The 19256-nt window shown below is 36.9% G+C and overlaps 2 protein-coding genes across 4 annotated transcripts in view; both read right to left on the bottom strand.

The window, feature by feature from the left end:
* LOC117409112 (methylglutaconyl-CoA hydratase, mitochondrial) overlaps positions 1–15678 on the bottom strand; it is a 91398-nt gene extending 75720 nt beyond the window's left edge. Inside the window, exons 1-3 of one of the 3 annotated variants that reach the window (XM_058992273.1) lie at positions 15581–15678; positions 2167–2234; positions 1024–1111 (exon numbers count right to left, since the gene is read on the bottom strand). In XM_058992273.1, coding sequence (XP_058848256.1) covers positions 1024–1111 — 88 coding nt within the window. In that variant the 5' untranslated portion in view covers positions 2167–2234; positions 15581–15678. Of the gene's footprint in view, positions 1–1023; positions 1112–2166; positions 2235–2905; positions 2930–3097; positions 3392–15580 lie in introns of those variants that run through there. The other 2 variants (XM_058992265.1, XM_058992276.1) reach the window with 2 other exon arrangements.
* Positions 8767–15720, bottom strand: LOC117971927 (nuclear factor interleukin-3-regulated protein-like). The gene is made up of 2 exons (XM_034920042.2): positions 15581–15720; positions 8767–10651 (listed from the first exon to the last, which is right to left on the bottom strand). Exon 2 carries the CDS (start codon positions 10461–10463, stop codon positions 9045–9047), a length of 1419 nt encoding a protein of 472 aa, XP_034775933.2. The 5' UTR covers positions 10464–10651; positions 15581–15720; the 3' UTR covers positions 8767–9044.
* Positions 15721–19256: the final 3536 nt, after the last annotated feature.

A 19256-nucleotide genomic window follows, 5' to 3' on the forward strand; every position in this document is an offset into this window, starting at 1 on the left:
TCACTTCAGAGCGAGAAAGGCCCTCTGACACAGCTCTGTCCACTGGACCATATTTGGGGCAGCCTTCCTGGTGAGGTCCGTCAAGGGAGTAGAGAGCGTGGCGAAGCTCAGGATGAACTTCCTATAGTAGCCCGCTAATCCCAAGAAGGAGCGCACTTGGGATCGGCCACTCAGCCAAGGCTTTCACCTTTGCAATCAGCGGTCTGATCTGGCCACTCCCTACTCAATACCCCAAATACTCCGACTCACTCTTCCCAATAGCACATTTCCTTGGGTTAGCAGTGAGTACAGCCTCCCGCAAGGATTGCAACACTGCCACTACCTTACGCATCACTTCTGTGTCGCTTCAGTGTCGCCCGTCACATCGCAAGCAGTGCGAGCGTCTTGTATCAAAAATACATGTTTTATTTTTTTTGTCGTAGTGCGGTATGTCGTACGACACATTCGCTTGTTGCATCGCGTCCGGTGTGTGGAGACCTTAAAATCCTAAAAATGAAACAGCTTTTTTCCCTCTTTCAGAACGAAAACATTGTTAGAAGTCAGTGAGTCAACTGGGAAGTATTATTAACCACAGTGGTTTCACTGAAACAGTTCTAACCCATACCGCAAAGTCTTGTATCAACCCCAATCTGCAACCCATAAGTACTTTAAAGATGATCTCTCAGTCCCTTATTACAACAGCTTTTTATTCCTGTTGAGATTTTGTGACATGTGTAAAATGACTGCCATTTGCACAAGACCCATAAACAAACTTGACCTAAAGAATTACAGAATAGAGTTGTGTACAGAATGTGGAGCGCTTATTCGGAAATCAAACAGTCAGATGGCCACCATATGGCATCCGACAGTAGGCTGTAGGTCAAAGTGAAGGGTATTGTTGTACTTTGCCTGAGAAGTTTCCATAACCGAAAATATAAATTCTGTATCTCACAGTTATTGAGCTGTTGACTAAGCAACGGCTGTGGTGGACATGGCTGCTTAATAATGAGCTAATCATAGTTTATACTGTAAACAGTACTTCACCTGCACAGAATATTCCGGGCACCAAACTACACAGAATGACTGTTCGCACACTTTTGTTAACCTTCACTGCATCCACTGCTTCAGCCATCTAAAAACACAACAAATGAGGGAAATTAAAACCTTTTAAAATGTGCATTAACAGAAGCAGTTACCTTCTTTCTCCTGACTGAATATATTCATGGCATGACATTTAGTGTGAAAGGGGTCTCATTTGGATGAAATGTATATGCTGTCTTTGAGTCATGTGCTCCATTGCCATAATATGGGTCCAAGTTGTTATACTTGGGCTGGCCTACAACTCAAACACCTCCAGTTAATCGCATTGCTGTCCTTTGGTCCTAGCTTGTTACAAAAGCAGCTTTTTATTATTTATATAGCATGACGTCAAAGCTGTCTTAATTGTTCTGGTATTAAAACACTGATTTATGCACTAGTGTACTGATGTATGAGACTCTCTATTCTGGTTCTCCATATACTTCCTTAGCCAGATGGCAGCATTTACAAAATTCAGCTGCGAGACCCCTATCTTGCATTCACTACACTGGCTACACATACCATCTCATACAGATTTTAAATACTTGGCCAGTAAGCTTAGTGTCACATTCTCTTATATGTTCGACCTTCTGATACTTTATGAACCCACCCGCTGTCTTTGTTCCTCAAACTAAGGCTTGCTGGCTTTCTAGGTTGATGTCACAAATTATTTATATTCCGTTATTTTTTGCTTTAAAAAAAAAAAAAATTCTATGTCAACACAATTTTTTCTATGTAAAATTAAATGATGATGATGATGATGATGATATAGTTACTGTATATCCTTGCTAATTATGTACTGTCCTGCTGGATATGGGTTGCTCATGGATGTAATTGATGTCATGTGTGGCGCCTCTCACACCTTAACATTTTGCTTTGCCTGATGGTTTATAGCTGCTTCTGATTAACAGTAAAGTGGCCAGGACCTGTAGGTGAATGGTTGTATCTCCGAATGTCGATACCAGAAAATTTGACACCCACTGTAAAGTTCATCCTCATGATAAACCGATTCCAAAAAATAAGCCCAATTATGTTAGGGTACAACGGAAACTCAAATTTCAACACTGATCTCCTCAACTATAATAAGTCAATAACACTGCACATACTTACCAGTTTAACAAGATTTTTGCTGATTGCGTTTTTGGCCTTTGGTCTGTTTATTCCAAGCACCACAATTCCTAACAAAATACAAACAAACATGAATAAGTCAAAAACATTAAACATTTCAGCTACTTCTGTTCAGTTTCTGCCTTTTGTTCCTCTTAGAAATTATACATGAATTTTCTATTTTTTATTCTCCGAATTAGACTAATGTGGTATATTACTTGTTTCTGGGTTCTCTTGAGTATTATTATTATTATTTGTTTGTCTTTAGTAGTGTTAGAGAGTTGGGGGGGGGGGTTGTCAGAGCTGGTAAAGGTGGAAGCTTGCTGTGGAGTTACACTTAAATGTGAAAACTGGATTATCAGAGCATATTTTCCATTTTATACCTTCCAGAATAGTTAGTGCTATTTTGCACAACCTATATACATCAGATCACTTAAAACTACTTAATACATTTTACCACTATCCGACTAGTATTTATTTATTTTGTTTGTTTACGATTCTTACATTTATGATAAGCAATTGTTCTAATATGTACATTAAAATGTGAGTGTACATTTAAATGACAATCTGTTCTAGTGGTATTATACTGTAATAAACGAATGACCTTGGTGGTACCCTGAGAAAGTATGTCATAGCCTACAGTGTGCCTGGATCTAAGACAAGGACATTCTAAATATTGAGTATGGTACAATTAAACTCAACCTTTATATAGGTTTGGACTATTTTGATCATATTTACTTACAGCCTCTGAAAGCACTGATACTGGTTTCAGTCCACGTATCGTTATGTATACAAATTCTCATCAGGTCATCAGAATGATAACCACGCTTCTCCCTGCGCTAATCACTCACTACAGGAAATTAAACTTTACAACAATGGCTGATTACGACACACTCTTCACTGATCCCGCGGGCAGTATAACTGATCTGTGTACCTGAATCCTCTCCTTCCAGATACCTAACACTTAGATCGTCTCCACCATCTGAGCTGAAATGACGACCCACCACTCCACTTCCCCACAGAGCCCGGGTTCCGCGCAGCAGCGGTTCATTTGCACAGATTGCAGGGTACCCGATTCCTGCATGCAACTGTAGCTTGCTAGCCCCATAACGGAATAGACACAGTGCAGGTCGAAATGTCCGGGAAAAATGTCCGCAGCCTGCCAGAACCGCCATGCTGCACAGCCTGTGTTTGTTGTGGCTTTGAACTCCGAACTGTGACACAGAGATGTAATCACGTGATTAGCAGTGTGCACTGTGTTTTCCAAGAGATCACATTTTCTTCCGTTTGCGGTGCAGGTATCATTATCGTGCTTATTTGGCAGGGAGTACATTTATTTATTTATGTATTTGGGGTTTTCGGTTTTCAAAAAATGAACGTGGAGGTCGTGGAGAGTTGAAAGACAGGTAGGTAAGCGCATATAGTTAAGGCTATATAAATAATCTAACATATGTTCACATAGACTACATTATTAACACCTGAACCTGTGTATACGTTTCTGAATTAATAATATACAATATAACCATGCACAACAAACAAAAAAAGAACCTGGAACAATTAATTCCACCTTTTTGTAATTAATTGTCAACAAGCCATCAAACAAATACTAACCCCCTGCTAAACTGTACTGTAAATATATATTATTAATGCTTTGCCTCTGTCACTGGCTTTATTATTTTCTAGGTGGAAATATAAGATTTATCTCAACATTCCTGGAAACCTCCCCTGAAAACTCCTCTAAACTATCGGTTTTCATGGAAATTTTCCTCAGAATAAAAAAGAAGGTGGGGCAGAATGTGTGTAGAATCCTGCACTTTACCGTATTGTATTTGTAGCCTGGCATGCAGGCTATTTTCATGAAGATCTCCCACCTTTGGAATGTAACTGCCAAGTAAACCTGAAATTCAAAATCCACATTCTTAGTGTTCTGTTTACACCTGGTACTACACAGAATGCATGCAGCACAGTCTTAGCTGGGCAGCATCACATCCTGCAACTTAAACAGCCCAACATTTCTGATAGTTATGTGAAATAATTTCTGCTGTCATCAGTTATCAGGTAGCCTAGTTTACATTATGTGCCAAGTGTCAGCCCAACATGATGTCTATGCAACCACAGAATACAACACAGTGCATGCATGCAACCCTGATATAATGGGCATTATGCCATTGTTCCATTAACATATGTGAATGACAGAAGTGAAAATATGCACAGTACATTTTAGCAAAAAGCAATTAAGGGTGTTACATTTTTAGGATAAACTGTTTTGCCAAAATCTCAGTGTGACCAGGATGGCTTGGTGGTGACGTCAGACCAGGAAGAGACAGACACTGACACTGCAGGTTGAAGCGCTGATGCACATTTATTATAAGTAAAAGGTTTAAACACAAAACACTTCACACAAAACAAAACAGCACAGTGACCAAAATAAACAGACATACAAAACACAGTGACCAAACAAGTAACAAATCCAGCACGAGTAGCAGTTGTATATATTTATATTTTCTCTCTCTCGTTCTTACTCCCTGATCACTAAATCTAGACTGAGAGGTTCATGCCTCTTTTATGCAGCTGTGCATGAGCTCGACTGCTTGTCAGTCATTCATTCGGGCTCAGGCACATTCTACACATGAATTGATTTGGCAGGGGAGGCAATTAACCCTTTCCTGCTGACCTAAAACAGCAGTGTACCCTGTCACACTCAGATTATTACTTTATTTGCCCATTGGTTTCCCTAAAATAGTGTACAGTATGTTTTTCCCTAAATGCAGAGGGGTTTTTTTCCCCCAGAGGATATCCTAGGTTTTTGTTGTATTTAGTGGTGTTAGAGCATTAATAAATACCCAGCATGTATAATGTACAGTTAAAGCTTGGGTGGCCATATTACAGTCCACCACTGCAATAACAAAAATAGATATGGTGGTAGTCTGTGGCATTTAATGGTTCTTCATCTACCTACAGGTGGCAATGATAATATAATTTTTGGGCTATTTTTACTAATTGAGTCCAGTATGTCCTCTGAAACCACTGATGATACTGGTTTCAGCTAATACTGTATCTGTATAAATAGCAATTCTCATCCAGTTCAACAGAATAATAATCACTCTTATAAAGTCACAGTCTCGTCCCATGTCTCTCAGACAGTATGAGTGCTCTGTGTACCTGAATCCTCTCCATCCAGATCCCTAACACTTAAGTCGTCTCTACCACCTGAGCTATAAGAGGTCTAGCCTAGGGGTTGTTTTGTAAATATATCTTGGATGCTGATGGAGAACAGTACAGTGTCAATGGTGAAAAAAGCAATAGGGGCAATAATCACTTAAGTTTAATCTCTGTGGGTATCCATACATTTCATACCCATAATGATAAGAGCAAAATGTAATTGTTCCAACAAAAAAAAGGGCCTTTTTAAATATAATTTCTACCAGTAACATCTTTTGAGATTCAATAAATTGGTTACCCTTTTTTCACGGGGTTGGCGATGGTATGCTCCATTTATGTATGTGTTCTTTTAGATCTGTAATATAACTGACATGACATTTGCAAATACAGAAAGTTCTTAAGGAGTGACTGAATTCAGATTCCTGGGCAGGTGCATGACCAACCAACCCCAGATACTGTATAGTCTATAGAACCAGCAGTGGCCCTGAGGAATCTGGAGACGGAGTTTATGAGGGTCTGCCACTGTTACACATGAGACCAGGCAGAGGTCATAAAAAACATGAACCGGGTAACATGCAGTCAGAGACTTACATTGTTATATGGAAACATGCAAAACAAAACATGTTTATACTTTGATGTACAAACTTTTCTCAGTTTTATATAATGTTGTGTGTGTGTAATAAATTCCCAGTGCAATGTAAAATACAAATGCAGTTGATATTTCCACATCTGCTGGATTATGTTTTCATCACCATGTGCACCTGTTGCTGGGCAACCTATCCCTGCTTTGTAAATGTATTAAAACTTAATTACATTTGATTTAACAGTTTAACAACATTACATGTGACTCATGGTTTACATAAACTGTTACAAGAATCTTACTGTACAGAAAACAGTCTGCCAATGTCAAAACAACTAGGCTAATATTAATAGCACTGTTTTGGGGACTGACTCAGACAGTATTGGAGTGATGGAAAATTCCCTACTCTTTGGGCCAAGTTTTAAAAACTTTTACTCCAGTACCATTGTGTCATATTTGGATTTGTTGATTGTTTGATTTTATTTGTTTATTGAAAAAGTGTTATTGTTTTGTTTTGATAAATATGATATTAAAGGTATATGGTAACTGAGGATAGTTTTAATTATTGTTTTCGGTTACTTTCCAAAATGCTTGGCTGTTTTTTTTCTGTTAAAATATCTATAGTAGTAACTCAACAGTACCTGTACACTTAAGTTGTACCTTCTTTGCTGTCTTCCACAACGAAATCCCTATGGTCACGGACACATTCTTCTGGGGTTTTTGTGTGTAGGCATTTTTTTACATTTCACCACAATTCGCAGTTCTGTTTTAAATCCTCTGTAACTTAACTGTAATACAGCTTTAAATACCACGAACAAGCCTCCATTCCTAATTATAATCTCACAAGCGTCTCCAATAGAAATGTAGGAATGTGCTGCCACTCAGTTGGGGTGGATTTAAAGTATCGAGAACGAATCAATGATAGATACAAGTCAGGAAGGAGGGACATTGCCCAGCAACACTGGGAAATGTATTTCTTTTTTGTAATAGGCTTTTGTTTTTAATGGGAAGGAGGTGGTCAACATGAATTGTGTAACCATGTCCACGTGTTTATTGGCTGTACACCAATTTAATTTTTTTTTGTATCGGGGTGATTTATTGTTTTTTATTGGTTATAACCGAAAATCAGAAGCCCTGTTTATAATACAATGTCTGAGTTAACTTGTACCAGTGTAATATCACATCAGGAACTTTTTTATGCCACATCATAGTGACTAGTCATGCAGTAGTGGCTCCTGCCAAGTTACATTAAAGCAGAAGAAACAATAAACCATACAAAGATGTGATACCGTATATATAAAAAGGAACAACTTACAACAAATGGTCACCCCTTCAAAGATTGGGTATAGATGCAGTGCTATGACAAGTAACGTTTTGTTTTACATTTGTATAGATAACTTGAACTAGCTGTGATAAGTACGCTGGGATATGATAGTAGCAAAACTCCATAAAAGGAATTATCATGTGTCATCCTTGGTATTGTAGTTTTGTAATGTATGTTTTGGTTTGGGTTTTTTCATCTAATAGATTTTTGGGGCATACCTTTCACTATATTTTGATATGAACCTGTTTATTATTATTATTATTATTATTATTATTTAACAGGATTAAATACATTTCTGAATATAAATACAATGTCTTCAGCATAATAGTCAAAAATGTATATGGATGGTCTGTATACAGTATGACATCACCATGTGTCAAAATCAAACTTGGGCTTCTATGTCACTTGACAAATGCATTCAAGAAACAAAGAGTCAGCAATAGCTAGTTAAGTGATAGAACTTTGTGACCCAGACACCATTAAATGTCTGCAATGTGACCCTAGTGTCAAGAGAGTTAAACTTGACCTATGCTTCAAGACTGGAACGTCTATTATAAGGCAAAGTGGGGCTGGTATTTAACCAAATGCTTACTGTAAGTGCACCTGATCATCCTTTAAAAACATGAGAATAAAGTCATATTTTTATGTTTAGAAACACTTTTGCAAACCCTGTTAAAAATAGTGTATACATTTGGATAGTCTGGGTGTTTTATCAGTATTTCCCCTTTTCCCTACTCCAAAAATTCACAGGCTTTAATACTTACTTTTAACTCAAGAATATTGCATCAGTGATTGAATTTACAATAACCTTGGCTGCAGGCCTCTAGCATTGTCTTCTCTTTGTTAAGTAGAAAAATATATAATTATAGAAAACCTTTGTATTAAAAAATATATGTCCGAGCTGTTTTAAATGTATGTACCGCCAGAACACCTGCAAAAGTATATCACCAAGAGGCTACAGTCGATTCAAATTGTTTGTGGTAAGGAATGCCTTGACCAAATTTCTTCACAATTGAATGTTCAGCTCTAGAGATATTGCTAAAAATGTGTGAATGCAGATATGTTATCCTCAGATAGTCATCCCCCGTATTGGAATGTTAGTAATTTTAAGTACCAGTAGATGACATCTGGAATATATCTTGTACCCATCCTCTTACTTCCTCCCTCATGGTAACCACAATAAATTACTAGGGCAGTAAGGAAGTCAGAGGTCAGGGACAAAATCTATACCAGGTGTCCTATCGAAGCACCTAAACTAAGCCACTAGGTACAATGGTGGCATTGAAGTCTTTACAGTCTTTTAAGGCAATAAGATTGCTTGAGAAACATTTGGTTTAACCCAGACTAAGCATTTTATATTTTATGCAGTATTTCAACACATCTTTAAAATGATCTCCTAACCATTATAAAAACAAAAAAAGTGACCAAAAACAAATATAACTGTTGTTTTCTTGTAAAACTCTTACATGGTATCATTAAGCAAATAATAATAATAATAATAATAATAATAATAATAATAATAATAATAAAAAAACAGTTGTTTAGTGCTTGTCTACTTACATTTATTGTAGATGAAAAAAACTCACAATTTACAATAAAACTTAATGGAGAAAATGTTAACATTTAAATTTACATTTAGCCTGACATCAGGCTATTATAAACTGTACAGATGGAGTAATTATGACACATTCATTGACTACAACAATCTGTGCACAAAAGACACCAAAATGTATAATTTAGACACTACATTAACGTTACAGTGACATCACAAACACAGCTCCAGGTCAAATGGAGCATTGTGCAAACACAAACATCTTATTTTATATAACATCCTTTAGACAATGAGCCATGATCAGTCTTGCGTGTGCCAGACTCAAAATCAGGTACTTGCTGCTTTGTTATGAGTCTTTTCAGAGAAGCAACTTCTGCCGATAGGTCAGCAATACCCTGTTTTAAATACAAGTTCTCTGACTCAGTGTCATTGTAGGAATTGTCCTTTAGGTTAGCAACTGTTTTATTTGTTAATGTCCCAGGCGAGCAAGGGCCAAGTCTGTTTTTACAGTTACTTTGAACTATTTCTGGGTGGTCTTTCTTATGCCAGTGATCTGGCTGGTGAGACCAGTCCTGGATATTAATCACTTGAACAGATAAGGGGCTTAGAGAAGACTGTATCAGATTTGAAGCTGTGTGTTTCTCCAGCAGATAACATTTTTTGGCAGACATATCAATTGGGGAGAGTAGTTTCTTTGAGGAGTCAAAGTCGGGATCTACGGACTCGACTTTAATCTGGATGGCTTTTGTTTTGATTCTCAGCTTGTGAGGCAGGGCAGAAGAGCTTGTGTCTGGTACTTTGACAACAGTGGTGGTTATACTCTGTGGTTCCACTGGAGAAGGAATAGGACCTTTGGGAACCTGCTGCTCATCTTCTCCATCAGAGGCTTTTCCCACAGTACCTTCATCTGCCTCCAAGTTTCGCGGAGAGTTACTTGATGACCTAGTTATTTGCAAAGTTGGAGATGGCTGAGAGTAACTTCCCGCGAATGTGTTCCCCATGTAGCTCCTGTACATATCATAGGGGATGTTCTCATCTCGGATCTCTCGTGGGTAAGTGACGGTTTCCATAGGTTCTTGTTTGATGATTTCCGGGGTCCTGCAAGTACTTCGAAGAGGGCTGCCCTGGATAATCAAAGACGTTTCAGACACATCGGACAAGGAACTGTGCGGAGAGTGCTTAATGACAGAAATACAACTGCTGCTCAGCAAAGCAGGCTCTGGTTCAACTGAATATGAACTTCTGCTAGCACTGGAGGATGCTAAATCCTGATAAAACGCAGCTGTGGAGTTTGAGAGCTTTTGCACCTCTTGGGCATATGCAGCTGAACTTACCAAACCAAACTTGAGTTTTAAAGACAGCAGCTCGGCTTTTAAGGTAGCATTCTCCTCACCCAACGCCATCAGTTTAGTCTCCAAGACCATGTCGTTCAATCTGCGTTTTTCCCGTGAACGTTTGGCAGCCTCGTTGTTTTTACGTCTTTTTTCCCAGTACTGCTGATCCTTCTTTTCATCGGGAATAAACTCTCGTTTTCTACGGCAGCTTGAGTTTTTCTGTTTAAAGGGCCCGTTAGACAGTTCATGAGCCTCTAAATCTGAATTTGAGTCCTGTACAGCCAGTGCCATTACATTGTCTCCATTACAAGAGTCAATAGATGGCTTTTCTTTCTTGATTGCATGCATCTTTTATTTTAGTTTATTTCGTAATTTCTTAATCTGCTTTAAATCTCTAAAAGGTGGTCATGATAAGTTGTTTTTTCTGAAAGCAAAAAATAAATAAAATAAACACAAAAATTCTTCGTTTCACCTTAAAACCTGGTAACTCCAGAAAACATTCATTTCTTGTTCCAGCAATAATGCTTCTGGACTACCTGTAGAAAAATTAAAATATATATTTTTAAAATCATAGGAGGATAATATCACACCTATACAGTTCTATGAGAGGAAAGCTCCAGTTTAAGCATATTCCTTCCCAAAACAGTATTCACTTAAGGAATTTGAATGAATGACAAGTACAACTTCCTCTGACTAGTATATCTGCAATACACATAAATGAGCTGTTCTTTTCAAGTTTTAATACAATATTATAATAGTAAGTTAAGGGGAATTTAGAAAAAACATTGTTACCAAAACCTCCATTCTGACACTCTCTTATGAAAATATAGTGTTACCACGTTTAGGTGTATTGAAAGGTAAGCAGAGTTAATCTCTGCCATATAATACCACAGGAAAAACTGTCTCTTAACAACAAAAATAATTGCTGTTATTTATTAGCATTTATTATTATTATTTATTGCCCTTATCCAGGGCAACTTACAATTGTTACAAGATATCACATTATTTTTACATACAATTACCCATTTATACAGTTGGGTTTTTACTGGAGCAATCTAGGTAAAGTACCTTGCTCAAGGGTAAAGTAGCAGTGTCCCCCACCTGGGATTGAAACCACGACCCTCCGGTCAAGAGTCCAAAGCCCTAACCACTACTCCACACAGATTATTATACACAAAACATTTAATTGGAATATTAACATAATGCAAACATTGAGGATGAATACTTGTTTAACAGTCACAATAACATCCTGTGAACAACATGACTCAACATGCCCCTTAGCAATCTGCACATAGAAAATGAAATCTAACTAAATAAATTGACGGCAGCTGACGCTAGTGCGACTTGACTGTGATGCAGCCAGATACAAATTTAATTACATCAGTGAATCGTGACAAAACAGCACAGCACCAGTTGCACTGAATGAATAATACATTAAAAATTATACAGATTATGCCGTGATTCAGTCACTTATCTTCAATATTATCTTACACAACCTGCTTACACAGTTCAACGTTTGAACATAAGCTTACCAGGATGCCTTTGTAAACTGGAGAGCAGCATCTCAAAGGAACTATCCTAGTAAATAATAATAATAATAATAATAATAATAATAATAAACTTCTAATTAGTGCTACTTCTGCTATAAAAATTGAAATCTAGAAATGGGGTATTTCAATCATAAAGAGTAAGCAGAACTAGGTTTGCCTTCTTCATTACAAAATCATTAAGTTATGAGTGACAGCTAATGTTTTTTAATGTGTTTTTTTTCTCCCACTAGGGATGCATATGCCTCGTGGAGTACCAAGCTTGTCCCTCTATATCAGGGGTGTCAAACTCCAGTCCTCGAGGGCCACAGGGTCTTCTGGTTTTATTCCAACGTAAGCTCTCAATTAACATAATTGACCTAATTATTTGTTCAATTTGACAGTTAATATTTTTCAAATTCTTTTACAGTTGATGGTTTTAAAAATGCACTTGATTCAAGGTACACTACCTGTGAAACATTTTGAGGCCTGAAGAGAAGTGTTAAATGTGTCCAGTTAATCAAATAATTAGACCAATTAAGTAACTGAGAGCTCGGGTGGAACAAAAGCCAGAAGACACTGCGGCCCTCCAGGAACCTATGTACGTATCTATGTACGTATGTTTGACTTACATGTTTACATGTCCATGTACTGTAGGTGGCTGTAGGACATGGTCATTTTTTTTTAATGACATTGATGACACTAATTTTGTTTTTACAGCCATGCCAGGAGTGTACTATATTTACTTGGAGGTAATTATTATTATAATTCCAGGTACTGTTATTACTTAATAGTAATAATAATCATATCCATTATAATAATAATGACATTAATAATGAGTCGCTAGAAATGCAAAAGATATGTATTTAAATTCCCCAATAATGACAACCGTTTGTGTGTCCCTCAACAAAGTACATTATCATTCTAGTAGGATTTTAAAGTTATATAAAAATGGGGATACAGTTATGTATACTGTATTGTAAATTCCCGCACTAGTCTAATTTGCCTACTGCATTCATTCTGAAAATACATTTCTCTTATTTTGAAAATTAAGAGGAACCTTTTCAGTTTCATATCATAAAGAAGTTGTTTGCCAGTTAACTGAATCAGTGACTGTAAAATAAGAACTAGTATTTTTTTTTTTTTTGCTTTGTTTTGCATTAACTCAAATAAACCTCAAAACTATAATTCGATCTTAAAATAAATGTGTACACAGTAAATAGGTAGTCATGGAAACTTTACTATTTATATAACAGAAAACAGCTAATTAAAACACTAATGGGGGGGGGGGTAGGGTAGGAGGAGGCAAAGTTGGTTCCTCCACTCTTGGTCTTTGTTCCAACCCTGGTCTGAATTGTTTAATTGAAACAATTAAACTTCCATCCAAACCCTGAAGTAGTTCATTTAAACTTGAAGTCGAATATCCCTCCACGACGGTGATTGGACCATATAATCCGGAACAACACTTCGGCATGGATTATTGTTCCACGTTGTTAAAGTGGTAGCGTCTTTTATCCAAACACTTTGTGGCAGTTTTTACGTGTGATTTAGCATGAGGAACTGTTTTCGACTAATGTAAGAGGAGAACTTAAAAAAACTCCGTTGAACAAATTCTGGGAAGTTGGAAAGTTATGTAACTCGCTGACTAAAGTAACTATCTTTAAACATCAGCACTATTGAATGCGTTACACAAGTGCAACACGGAACCTTACTGCACTTCCAAATGATGTAATCCATACAAACATCCAGGCATGTACTGTACAGCAGAGTACTGCATTATTCTTTGTCCATTGCGTAATTATATAGACTGAAGCAATGAAAACAAACGTACAGTATACAGATCTGTTTTACACTCCAATTCTAGACACAACACTCTCGTGACCAAACAGGATTTCAAATTGTTTAACAAATTGAAAACATCACATCTGTTAAACTTAACTATTGCTCATCTCAGTTTCGATAAAAAACAAAACAAACAAACAAACAAACAAACAATATATATATATATATATATATATATATATATATATATATATTTCATTATATACACACACAGTATATATACAGTAAAATGTGCCAAAACTGGACCAGCCCAACAAAACCAGGTCAAATAATTTGAAAACCATTATAATCACATAAAATATAGGATTTAGAAATACTATTTTCTAACATGTTTGACATGCGCATTTAAATCCGATACTGAAACAACACTATATAGGCAACACACATGTCAGACTGACATAAAATAAATAAAACACGTGTAATACATATTTAATATGCACCCTGCATTTGGGTGGGGGCTAAATGAAATTGCTTAAGCAGTGCTGCCGCTGATTGTTCATTGCGACGCTGTATCGTTGGAAAAATACATGAGACGTGACTGAGGCAGCATGCAGGCAGGATCGCAGGACTCGCTGCTCTCAGCAGCTTCTAGTGTTTATTACAATGCTCCAAGAACAAAGGAATGCAGCCCGGCTGTGTACACACGTGCAACCTGTACACCAACGACTGCAGAAAACGCGCTATAAAACAGACTTTATTTTTTGAAGGATGGGAAACATTGTGGATTGTGAATGTCACCTGTGGATAATAGCAACTAAAGCTTTACTTTTCATGTTCCTAGAAAGTAAAACCAAATTTGTAATTGGAGATTAAAAAAAAATAAAAAATCTACACATCTGTAGTATGAGTTATGTAATTTGTTAATGTACACATTGTTTTCCCGTTTATAGACAGCGGTCTCGCAAGACTGCATAATGTGAAACACCAACGCCCTGGCATAACATCTGCACCACAAAAGAGATGTAATCAAAACTGTAAACTGCAACTCAAGAATTATATAAGGGGACAAGTGTTGTATTTGACAAACAAAACAAACTCGACGAGCTTAGTAGGCTGTAGACTTTATTTATTTATTTTATTTATTTTTATTTATTTATTTTGCTCTATATTTTATGAAAATAATGTGTATGTAGATCAAACAATCATTTTACAGTCGGATTCGTAATGTAGCCTACATTCAAATAAATTATCTCGCGCTTGTTTATCAGAAGTTAAATATAAAAAGCTGCATCATCCAAAAATGGCAATAGTTTCATATAGAGCTGTAGTTAAAAGTAACTCACCTCGGAGTTTTTTTTTTTGTTTTTTTTTGTTTTTTTTTAAACCCAGACTGCGCTGAATGCTTCCCATTCACTTGTATGTATTAAACTGTTCATTTCTGTTCCCCAGTTTCTTTCTTTGTGTCAGGATTATAAAATCGCGTAATCAGCTCCCTTCCCTTCTATTATGTAACATATCCAGGAACTATGCTTACGTCCTCTGAACTAGTGACTGATATTGGGGATACAAAATAATGCTCATGTATAGAAAACACCGTTACAGGCATTTTCTACGCATTTTAATTTTTAGAAATGTTTATCCATGTATTTGTATAAAATAATGTAAAAACTCTTTATTCGGAAAATTAGCACCACTTTGCCGATTTGGTAATGATTTAGTTACAGAATGTCCAATAATTAACACATTTCCCAGTATAATGATAACTGTAGCCTATATAATTGGAATGAACAAGAATACTGTCAAAATTTTTCCTTGCAGCATGCCTCACTGTAGATTTTCATTTATATGAAGATACAGGCTCACATAATCAGTTTTCTGGGTCACTATGCCAGTCGCTTTACATTTACAACAATGTCGTTTCAAAGAAAAGCAGCTAATTAAATGTATGTCACAAAATGTATTACAAATATATTATAAACATTCAGTCCAGAGTTTAAACATATGTATTATGCAACTATGTTGCAATGCTGTTGAAAAGACTACGTGACCCTCCAACATACTGCAATGTAACTATTTCACTTAAGGTGGCGATTATCCCACTGAGATAAATAGGCACAATTAAATAATATTACAATAAACATAATTATTCTTATTTACCTGTTAAATCTACCACTTATCAAATGCCGAATCTGAGGACCCTATGGCATTGTAGTCAATAATGCTCGTAGTATCGAAGAGACAGAACTTGTTTTCCTTAACGGTACAAATCCAAATGAATTGAGGTGAACCGACTGCTCTCTCCAAAGCTTTCTCCTGCTGGAGTCTGTGTCTGACACAGATCTGTGTTAGTAGGTCAGTAAAGAAACGCATTGGCAGCTCCCTAGTATTGACACTTGAAAGAGCAAATCCTTAAGAAGGTTTATTTGATTTTAACCAATGGTGTAAGAGGAAGGAGGGTTTGAAACTGTGACGGATATAGCTTGTGTATCGAGTTCAGTATAAATACAAGTGCACCGGATTGCATAACCAGGGAGAAAAGCTACAGCTGGGTTTGGGGAACTTGACAGTTTACGTAATTATCCAATAGAAAGAGAAAAGCGTGGTTAAGGTCGCACATTGTTTCAGAAACCCCCAGATTACAGCGAACTCTGAGAAAACCATCCCGGGTACAGAACAATAACATTTACAAATCAAGACCTTGTAATCACCTTGGAACAGCGATACTTTTGAGTTTAATACACACAAAAGTAGTAGTTTGGGGGACAGGGGTAGTGCTAATTTGTGGGAAAAAAAAGTTAAAAAGTTCAACAACATACGCAATGATATTTGCAAAGATTTAGCACCACATTTACCGTCTAAAAGTAGGCCTACTGTGCTATGTAAATAAAATGCGTTGAAGAATGATTACGAAAAGCAGTTTTATTTTCAGATTCTAGTTCTTGGTTTAAACTACTGGTACTTAAATAAATTAATGTGATCAACAACAAGCAGTAAAACAGTATATTATGAGAGTAAAGAAAAAAATCCAGAATATTATACAGGAGAGAGAGAGAGAGAGAGAGAGAGAGAGAGAGAGAGAGAGAGAATAGATGGGCTTCAGTGGGTTACAGGAAAATAATTCCATCTAGGGTTTATGTGACTTCATAGACTACCAGACCGTTGGGTCGCATAGTTTATACACTGTCACAGAAACCCAGAAACCCGAGATGGAATTATTTTCCTTTATGTCACTGAAGCCCAGCTATTATGTTTTTAAAATACATGGATATTATCTGTGATAAAAAATGACAATATTGTAAAATTGCAAGTGAATTTAATGAATAATAGTAATGTAAATTAAGTCAATATTAAAGAATCTTAAATATATTTTCTTTATGATAATTCAGGAACGGTGAATTAAACTGGGTAGATAATGAAAATAATGTATTTTTAAGGAAAAGGTGTTTCAATGGGGTATGCTTTATATTTTATTTTTTAGTTGCTGTTAGTTTCGAAGATTTGTCTTGTTCGCTTGGTTGGTGCTGCTGTTGGTGGAGGATTATTTTAAATCTTCACAGAGACAGATTTGTTAAAAGTGCCTAAAAACCAAGAATTGTGGTGTTGTCAAGTAATTTAAAACTAAACATTTTGTTTGAAGTGGTCAGGGTGCACAGGAGTCAAATATGGGTCAAAGGTCAAGTATAATCTTCTAGACGAATATGTCATTTTGACATTACTACTGCGGTATTGTGCCTTTTTTTCTGAATGGGCTCAGAGGACACTCCATATTTCTCTGGAGCTGTTTTAGAGAATTGCCGCAGCGAGGAAACAAAATTGGACATTAAAACAAGGGTAAAATAATTGGGCATTCTAAAAATGTAAGTTGTTTAAACTTGGAAGCATAACATCGCATACTTTGAGGTACTTTGTTGTTTAAGCATTTTTGTTTCGCTTGACTAGCTTTCAAATTGCACAGCCTCGAGCTTCGTTGCTTGCTGTTATTTAGGCTTTGAGATACACTGTGGAATGCTTTGCTATGATGTTAGGGGTCGTTGGGATCAAGCCTCTTCCCAGCTGATCCCACAGGTGTTCACTTAGTCAAAATGTCAAAGTTCATTCTGCTGTATTTAGCCATTACTACTTCTGTTCGGAGAATTGCACCGATGTGAGATTTCCATTTCTATGTCACATAAACTGTGATGACTCCCTGTGACAGGGTAGTGTAACTGGCAAGGCTGTTACTGTCAGGGAGAGAGCTGCAGTTTCATGGCTATTGCACACTTTTAATAAAACACACTAACAAACAAACAGGCACAGTGGCCAAAATAAAATGGTCTAAACAAACACCATAAAAAACACAGCAGTACCTTCGCCCTTCGACATCACATGGCACAGCACACATTTATAGCTCCTTCACCAACCTTAGCACCAACATTAACAGTAACACCACTGATTTCCCCCTTTTTAAGAGCATAAGAAAATGTATGAATGAGAGGAGGCCATTTGTCCCATCTAACCTTGTCCGGTTCCTAGAATCTCATTGATCTCAGAACTTTGTCAAGTTGGGTCTTCAAAGATTCAAGTGTTTCTGCCGCAACAACATGACTAGGTAACCCATTCCATACACTCGTAGAGCAGTCCTGTCCTTTAAGTCCTGAGTTTAGTCTGGCTGCTCTTCTTTGGACTCTCTCTAGGGCCATGCTGACCCTGTGGTGCTGTTGTGACCAGAATTGGAGACAGAATTCCAAGTGAGGTCTCACCAGTGCATTATTCAACCTCATCATAACCTCCTTCCATTTGTACTCTATATACCCAAGCATTCTGTTTGCTCCCTTGCACTGTGTGGTTGCTGATAGTGATGAATCTATTACAACACTACATTACGTCTTTCTTTTGTGACCGGCCTGTACCACTTTACATTTGTTAAGATTGAATTTAATTTGCTACGTTTCTGTCCAGTTCTGTATTCAGTCTAAATCTTTTTGGATTTCCTTTGTGCCTGTAGGCATGTCTGCCACTCCACCAAGCTTTGTGTTATCTGCAAATTTGACAAGTTTCCACAAATCGCCACAAAACTGCATATAAAAATTGTTCAAAGCTGCTTGGTGCAATAACAGCAGATGCAAACTTAGATTACAGATACTAGCTGGACCTTGAAAATTAGATGTTATCTTAATACATTCTTTTTCTCCAGTGAGAATTAACAAAAAGAACACAGAATGTAACCACACTTGATCTCATTTCATTTGTAAACGGGTGAATGGAATCATATGCTTTGGCTTTTATTGCACCAGGGTCAGACTTGCTCAAAGCTAGGGGCTATCTCCAGTAAAAGCAGTCAAGGGCACGATTATATGAATGCGTAGGAACCACTATACTTAAAGGGAGGCTATTCTTTGTTAGAAACAAGTTGATGACATTCATTTAAAAGGTCTTTTTCTAAGAACAGAATCTGGTCAATTAAATCTCTAGCCCCCCTGGCTCATTATGAATTGTTCTTCCATGTAAAAGAACAGGCTCAAATGCATTTGCCAACTGATTATCTTAAATACCAACTCATTTACAGTATGTGGAGACACAGTACCTTTGATCAAAGTGCATAAAGCAACAGTGACCTCTGTTGAATATTTTAATGGAATGTCCCTTTCTAAATGCATTTTCAATTGGAAAATGGAAAGGATTTTACATGCCAACACCCAATACACCTGAGCTCAACACTCAAATACCTATTAATGAGTGCATGTTGAGAAAACAGGCGATAAAACCGGCAGGTGAGGAAAGACATAAAGTAATTGGATGTGGCCTAACTGTTCCCTCTTAGCCATAACTGTCTAAAGAGATATTGTTTTATTGT

The sequence above is a fragment of the Acipenser ruthenus genome, chromosome 2, assembly GCF_902713425.1.
Source record: "Acipenser ruthenus chromosome 2, fAciRut3.2 maternal haplotype, whole genome shotgun sequence".
Classification (NCBI taxonomy): domain Eukaryota; kingdom Metazoa; phylum Chordata; class Actinopteri; order Acipenseriformes; family Acipenseridae; genus Acipenser; species Acipenser ruthenus.